Source organism: Chinchilla lanigera, unplaced genomic scaffold (assembly GCF_000276665.1).
Source record: "Chinchilla lanigera isolate Chin_1 unplaced genomic scaffold, ChiLan1.0 scaffold00112, whole genome shotgun sequence".
Taxonomy (NCBI): Eukaryota; Metazoa; Chordata; class Mammalia; order Rodentia; family Chinchillidae; genus Chinchilla; species Chinchilla lanigera.
The window spans coordinates 1,700,685-1,708,547 of record NW_004955513.1 but is presented as its reverse complement, the minus strand read 5'-3'; the positions used below and the strand labels follow the sequence as shown (position 1 = coordinate 1,708,547).

General features: G+C 64.7%; 2 protein-coding genes across 2 annotated transcripts in view; both read right to left on the bottom strand.

The window, feature by feature from the left end:
• Positions 1–7,190, bottom strand: LOC102022214 (netrin-G2; the record flags this gene model as incomplete). The annotated part of the gene is given in 6 exon segments (XM_013506742.1): positions 1–134; positions 434–568; positions 1,668–1,835; positions 3,011–3,112; positions 4,218–4,292; positions 7,022–7,190. Coding segments are annotated over 6 exon segments (783 nt in total), but the record flags the coding sequence as incomplete, so codon positions are not given.
• A 295-nt stretch (positions 7,191–7,485) lies between these two features.
• Positions 7,486–7,863, bottom strand: part of Ntng2 (netrin G2) — a gene marked incomplete in the record, with an annotated part of 46,665 nt that continues 46,287 nt past the window's right edge. Inside the window, 1 exon segment of the mRNA XM_013506741.1 lies at positions 7,486–7,863. Within this exon segment, the coding sequence (XP_013362195.1) occupies positions 7,569–7,863 (295 nt within the window).

The window sequence follows — 7,863 nt, the reverse complement described above, 5'->3', positions numbered from 1 at the left end:
GCCGTCGTCGGCCGGGTCGCAGCGCGGCTGCTCGCAGCGCAGGCCGGTGTAGCCGCGCGGGCAGGCGCAGCGCTGGTTCTGCAGGCACGTGCCCCCGTTCAGGCACAGCAGCTGGTCGTCGTCGCACACGTTGGCTGCGGGCGAAGGGGCGGTGAGCGGGGGCGGCCGCGGCCTCCCCGCCCCTCTCCTCCGCCGCCCTTCCGCGGGGCCTCCGCTTCCTCCCGCGGCTCCCTCCAGCCGGGGAGGTGGCGGGGTGGGAGGGTCTCCGGCCGCCTCCCTGGGCGCGGACCCCGCCCACCCCTCACTAGGCCCCGCCCACAGGCGACCCCGCCCCACCGCAGAGCCCCGCCTCTGCCCAGCCATCCCGAGCCCCGCCTCTGCAACAAGGCCCCGCCCACCCCGGCCCCGCCCACCCCGGCCCGCCGGCACTCACGGTAGCAGCCCTGGCGCCAGTAGTGCGTGGGCAAGCAGTCGTCGCACTTGGGCCCCATCGCGCCCTCGCGGCACTCGCAGAAGCCAGTCTCATTGCACCGGTCGTGCACGGAGCCGATCTGGTTGCAGTTACACTCTGGGCGGACACCGGCACGGGCGCGGTCAGGGGCCCCCCGCCTGGCTCCGCGTCCCCCAGCCCGGTGCTCCCCAAGCCGCGTCTGCGGAGCAGGGGAGCACCGGGGTCCAGATCTCGGGGGCGGACTCTCCTGGGCCTTAGCACGGTGTGCCCTGCGCTGTCCCTGCGCCCCCTGGTTAACTGGTGGGGCCGGCGACGCTTCCTGGCCCTCCCTCCCTGAGAGCAGGGCCCGGCAGGTGGCCGGCGCCTCATGGGGCCAGCAGGCATCTGTCCAGGAGGCCCCGCGGTGCGCGGCGCCCCCTCCGTCCCTAGGGCTCCTCCCAACCCCCCTCCCTTAAGCGCCGGGCCGGGCCCGCCGTCCCTGCCCCTGGAGACGAGAGAAGGGGCTCCTGTAATCGGATCCAGAGGCCGCGCCGTGGCCCTGCAGCTGGCCCCTGTGCTTGGCAGCGCGATTGTTTTGATCACTTTAGCCCTGATGGAATTATCTGAAGGCCGCGGCGGACTGAGGCCAACGGCTCGGCTCTGCAGGGGGCGGGGCTGCGCCTGTGGGGGTGGGGTCCTCAGGACCTGGCCCCTGGGGAGACAGGCTGGGGGTGCCCGGGCTACCCCTCTAGTCTGGAGGGCGCTGGTCAGGGGTGATGCACTTGGCCTGTGGCGACTGGCTGTGGCCCTCTAGGCCCAGGACTTCAAGGGACTTCCTTCCCTAGCCCTCATCAGGGAGCAGGGCAGTGAGGAAAGTGGGCCAGGTGCCCACTGCTGCCTAAGCCCGGCCCCTACTTAGAAAGCATTTGCAGGCACCGTCAGCAACAAAGGAGCATTGGAAACCTTCCACCTAAGCCAGCATGATATCGCATGCCTGTCATCCCAGCCCTGGGGAGGCTGAGGCAGGAGGATCCCTGAGAGTTTGAGACTAGCCTGAGCTACATAGTGAGTTCAAGGACAGCCTGAACAACACAGTGAGATGCTGTCTCAAAAACAAAACAAAACAAAATGGAGAACCTTTCACTGCATGGAGCCACCTCCTGATTTTCCAGTGGGGAGCCCTGGGGGCCAGGCAGACCCGAGAACCCAGCCTGCCCCTGCACTCGCCCCTGCTTACCAATGCAGACGTTCTCGTCATCCAGCTCGGCTGAGCCGTTGCGGTAGTAGCCCAGGCGGCAGTGCTGGCAGTGCTGGCCACGCGTGTTGTGCTTGCAGCTGACGCAGGTCACCACATTCAGGAAGTCGATGTAGCTGCAGCGGTTGGAGTGACCATAGCACTCGCAGTCTGGGCCAGCCAAGTGGGAGAAACGCCAATGGTCAGGGGCACCGGGGGAGACTGAGGCACCAGGAGAGAAAGGGCCCACCCACTCCGGGACGTGCAGGGAAGGAGGCATCTTTGCAAAAGGACCTGAAATGTTTCACGGCCTCAAACGCTTCCACGGCATTTGAGAAGAGACAGGCCCGCCAGCTTTGGGCTGGGAGGAGGACCTAGCGAGGCCTGAGGGCAGCATCTGCCCTTGTCCAGCCTGGCACCGGGCCAAGTGCTCTGTGAAGGTGCCCACGCACCAGGGAGATTAGCAAGTGATTCATGCAAGGGCAGGGTCATGACCCAGACGGTGAGCTCAGGGAGGGCTGCTGGGGTTCTGGCAATCACCACTGCATCCCCAGGGGTGGCATGGATGGGTGAATGCATGCAGGAATGCTGGGCAAGATGGAATGGGCCAGGAGCTTCCTCTGTGCTGCTTTGGAAGAGAGGTGGGAGAAAAGTGCCCGCCGTCCCCGCCCCTGCAGGTCCTGCTTAGTCACCTGAGCTTTCCGAAAGTTTTGTCGGCACCAGGGCGCTATCTGTGTGCCATTGTGGGGCATTTTCCAGTGCCACTGTCATGTGGCTCTTAGGCTGACCCCTGCCCAATTGCTCTGCAAGTCCCACAAGTGCCTAGGACCCAGCATTTGGGGCTTGGGGTGGAACCCATGATATCGAGAAGGGACAGGGTCAGATGCAGGGGGGACCCTGGAATCAGCCCATGAAGTGTGCCCGTCGTGAAGGAGGACATTCCCACGGTGGACCTCCCAGACCTGCCCCTATGCCTTGTCCCTGCGGACATAGCGAGGAGGCAAGGCATCCTCCCAGTATCCCAAAGAGCGGCGCTGGTGACCCTAGTGTCCCAGATTCTGCGCCAGTCAAGATGAGCCCCTAGGCCGCACCTCCCCGGGGAGCCAGGACAGGCTATTTCCGGCAGCTGCTGTGCCCGCCATGCGCCTGCCCACTGTGCCCAAGTTGGCTTCTGACTCATCCTCTGCTCCCAGCTCCCTTGGGGCTGGAGGGCCGGGGGAGACAGACTGTTTCACCTTGACCCAGCTACTGCAGGCGGGTGTGCTGGGCCGGGCATCACTTTCTCTCCAGCGGAGATGGGCAGAGGTGTTGGAGGGGGCTGCTCCAGCCCCAGGCCTTCCTCTTACCTGGGAATTCTTCCATAGGCATCACTTGAGGAGATTTAGGCTTGAGCTGGAAAAGTTTGGAGCCCTTGGCAGGGGCACGGGCAGCGGCAGAGGTGCCCGCAGCTTGGAGAGACGAGAAACAACTTCTTTCGTCTACCATGGCTCCCAGGCACACAGGGAAAAGTTAGACAGACTTCCGAGGCGCTCGGCGCCAGCTCTGGGGCAGCCTTGTCACCTGCTCATACTGGCACGGCCCCAAGGTAGGGAACCTGCCCCTCTCAGCACCCTGCAGAGCCAGCCCCAGGACCCCTCTGAGACCCTGGACACATCTGACTGGATTAGACCGCCACGTGACCTCCACGTGGGCACCTGCTGACGTGGGTGTCTTCTGGGGTCCATCCCTGGACTGCTACTTGCAAGTGCTGCCCAGCTGAGAACACAGGCAGCGCCTGCCTTCCACCGCCTGGCGTCCCCGGGGGCCCAGCCGCATACTTGGGGTGAACAAGCCACTATTCTGGGACCATCACTGCCTCCGCTACCGTCTGGGAGTCTGTGGCATTTCAGTGCATCCAGGGAACCGATGGCCACCGCGGTCTCTGTCTCTGAAGCCAGAGAAGATGCCCCAATTTAGGGGAGTCCGCGGTACCCAGAACCTCTGACTCTAACTGTGGGCCTGCCTGCAGCCACTCTCCAGCAGAGGGCGCTCAAAGACCTGGTAGCTGTTCGGAGCTGGAGACGCAGGAGGCGGGGTTGGCCCAGGGACACAGGCCTGGGAACAGTGCTTTCTTGGAGAGTCAGGAAGGCCCCCCGCGTGCTTCCTGTGTGTGTCCACCTGTGGCCCGGCGCTTGGCTCCTCCTGCAGCCCTCCACCCTCGCTACTGGGCACACCGGGCACACCGTCCACAGCGTCAGCCTCGCCCCAGCTGGCCCTGAATGTGCCACCTTCCCCCTTCTGCCCACAGCCACCCACCTCTAGCTCTGTCTGTCTCCTGCCTGTGCCCTCGTGTCCTGTGAACCAGGGTGGCCAGAGAGAGGCTCCTGTATCTCCACCCGCTCTCGACCCCCAGGCCCCTCCCACAGGGGACAGTTGGGAGGTAGAGACTCTTCTGCCAAGAGCTCGCCAAGCCTTGCCCCTACACCCCTCCCAGCCGGCTCCCACCACGGACACCCGCCACCTCCACTGACACAGAGGGAGCACCCGAGTCAGACGGCCCCGCCCTGCCCCTACCTTCTGCTCTGGAGGACCCCTGGGGCCAGGGGGGGCTCTGGCCAAAGGAGGCCACTGTAGATGGCCTGGTCCATTCTTGGGGGGAAGAAGCACAGAAACCAAATTATGCGAGGGTGCCATGTCCCATAACCCACGGGCCCCCGAGAGGCAACAGCGCTCTAAGGGAGAAGCTGTCTACACTGGCCGGAAGACCTGGGTCCAAACACACTACAGAGGCAGCGTCTACACTACTGCAGCCTGTGACGGGCTCGCACACACTGAAGCCAGACAAAGGGGGCCCCTTGTCGAGAATCTGCATGTTTGGGGCAGTCCTTTTTTCAGGGGGACACCTGAGCAGGGGGCTCCACGTGTGGCTCCGGCTCTGACATGAGACGGAGCCCCTATCCAGTCCCAGCTGTGCTGTCTGGCTGAGCCGCAGCAGGAGGGGGGTGTGTCCTGGCCAGGCTGCCGGGTGTCCCTGGGAGGGACCTGGACAGCTTCTTGCCCAGCCTCCACCGAGGGACCCGAGTGTCCTTCAGCGTCACCACCCTCCCACCTCCCTGAACCCCGCTCTGAGCTCCTTCCCACCGGGGACCCCAATGTGCGTCCCCCTCCTGGCGCTCGGTACTCGTTTCCAGACTAACTGGATGCATGGAGAATTCAAAGGACAGACCGCAGGGCCGGGGGGAGAGGTCTGACGTTTTCGCTTCTTAAAGGGATTACTTGCAACCAGGGTTGATGGGCAGAGACAAAGAAAATCCCCCCGCTACAAAGTGCGGCGGACTTCCCAGCTGGGAGCCGGGAGCCTTTGGACATCAAACTGACATTAATACGGTGTTCAGCGAGGAGAGGAGGCCGCGGGACCCAAATTGGCAAGGGCTTAATTACAGCCTCGGTAAAAGCAGCCCTGAAGGCATTCTGCTTTGGAGCCGGCTGCCCCCACTCTGCGGGAAGGATTAGCGGGCTCCAGGAGAGCTTCACCCGCCCCGCCCTGCAAGGAGGACGCTCCTCCGGGCCAGGGCATCAGGGCCCAGCTGGCGTCTGGCCAGATAGTACCTATTGGAGGGGGATGGAGAGGTGGGGGCCTTTCTAGGGGCTGGGGTCAGGGGAGGGAAAGTCCTCTGCCGGGTTTCCCGAGGACACACTCAGGTGTGCGAGCGAGTGTTCTCCAGGTGGCCGGTGTCTTGTGCCAAGAGCAGATGGAGACCCCGGCTGTTCCGTTGGAACCGGGAAGCCGTGCAGGCCAGGGCTTAAGGACAGCTCCGCCTCCCAGTGCTCCAGGGCCTGGGACAGTGGTGCTGGCTGGCAGAGGGGCAGGGGGCAGCTGGAGCCCATGGGCCTCAGGCCTCAGCACCCTGGTGCCTTGGGCCGCTGCCTCTCTTTTCTTTTTTAAAAAATGGCTTCATTGAGGTATAATTGACACAGTGCAAAGCCAGCTGCTTCTTCCTAAGCCTTGATCCCCTCCCCTGCTGGATGAGGAAAATAACAGCCTCCCTGTCCCAGAACAGGGGGCCAGGGCCGTGACCCCCGCTGTTCCCTACCTGGAGCTGGCATCATTAGCAACAGGGCTCCAGGCAGAGGTGCGGTGAGGACCCCCAGCATGCAAGGCTCAGGCCACTGGCTGCCACCTTAGAGCACCTCCTGCTCCCACACCTGGCCGCCCTGTGCAGGACTTGGGTCGAACGTGTGCACCTGGCCTTGTGCCCCGGCAGCCCCCCGTCTGGAGCCAGACTCCACAGCCCACCCTCTTCAGGACTATTTTTACTTCTGTCCGCCCAGAACAGGCTCAGCAAAAAATAAATTAAAAGAGCACAAGTCTCAGGAGGCTGGGAAATGGGAGTGAGCCCTGCCTGTCCTCCACCCTGGCCCGGGAGGCTCCCTGAGACGCTGCCAGGCCCCTGGCCGGCCAAGAAGGGAAAGGAGCGACTGCGTTCCACTCCCGGTGAGGTGCCTGAAAGGGGACTTTGTCAAGGCATCTGCTGTCACCTGGAGAGGTTGGGCAGGTGCCCTTGGCTTGCCTGGGAGGCCTGAGGTGATGAGGGGTGCCTCGTCCTCAGAGAGGAGTCCTGTCTCAGGAAGGTCGGGGCACTACCCCGTCCTCCCTGCAGGGGGTGGTGTGGGACAGGAAGCGGTACTCTCGGCAAGGTCTGTTCCTTGCAGGCTCCAGGCCCCTGCAGCGGGTGTGACCTGGAAGGACACTCTGGGAAGTCCAGGGGAGACCAGAACTCTGCCCCAGCCCCCAATACCTCAGTAACCCACACATGTGCCTTTGAGGGGGGACTTAGAATCAACCAGGTTCCCAAACCCGTCGGGAGCTGAGACGCCTGCAGATGGCCCTACCCCACACCCGCGGCCTCCGGTGCCCAGCGGCTGCTTCCTCCCAACCCCCCTTCTGCCTTTGCCTGCTCAGCTAATCCCGCATCCACCCTGCCAGGTGGCCGGCTGGGGTGGGGCCTGAGCCAGCTCCCTGATCTGACCCTGAGCTGAGCACCCTTGGGGGACCAGGTGCCATCTCCATCTGAATGTCAGCATGGTCTCGCCGCGGCTGCCACCAGCCCCCTCCTCCCAGGGTCCCCTGTCCCCTGGGCCACACAGGCCGCAGGGCCTTCCAAGGAATGTGTCGGAGGGGCAGGAGGAAGGGTTGGGGGCTTGGACAGGCGCCGGGGTCCCCCTGGAAGCCCCCTCGGCCTGTTTCTGGTGGCTCTAGGTGCTGCTAGCGTTTTCTACTCTAAGAGGAGCGCCCCGCCACTCATGCAGAGGGAGGCAGGGCACTGGCTACAAGCAGCAGGGGACAGCAGAGGTCACTGGGGGAGCCTGGCACCCACCTGTGGGCTGTGGGGTGCTGGGAGCTGTGGGTGCCTGTGTGGTAGACGTGGAGGGGGTGGATGGCGTGGCCCCCCTCCTCGTGGCCACAGTGACCACGGGGGATTTGGGGGCGGGGTCCTTCCGGGACCTACCGCTGCCTGGGAAGAGGTGGGGCAGTAGGAGGGAGGGTCAGTGGGCTGGCACCTCTGAGAAGCCACTTCCTGTGACCACGGCTGTGCAGACCCGGGTCCCAGGCAGGGTCCCCTTCCTTCCGGGGCCCTCTCTGCCTGCCAGCACCCCAGCTCCGTGGGGGAGAGACAGTCGGGGAGGGATGTCCCCACGCACAGAGCCCTGGTGGGGGGAGACAGTGGGTCCCAGAAACCCCTCGGATGTGAGGGTCCGCCACCAGCTGCTGGCTCGACCTGGCACGGCCAGCCTTTTTTTTTTTTTTTTTGGTACTGGGACTCATACTCAGGACCTTGCGCTTGCTGAGCTATATCCCGGGCCCGGCTGCTCTTGCTGGCACTCGAGATGACAAATCTCCCCGGGGAGTGGGGGCTTTTGGGGTTAAACCAAGGAGTCCTGTGCACGCCCGCCCATCCTCCTCCTCCTGAGTTCCGGGCTCCCTGCCCCCTGCGGGTGCCCTGGGGGCTGGGCTGAGCGGCACACCGCACGGGGACAGGGGCTCGCACCCCCGGCCTCGTGGTGGCAGGGCGGGCGGGGGCGCAGGGAGTCCGACCAAGACGAAGGGACCCAGGCGAGGCCCGCAGCTTTCCAGAGCAGCGCGAAGGAAGCTCCCGGCAGAGCCGCGGAGCGCCGGGGACGGGACGCCGGGGACAGGCGGGGCGCGGGGCAGGGCGGC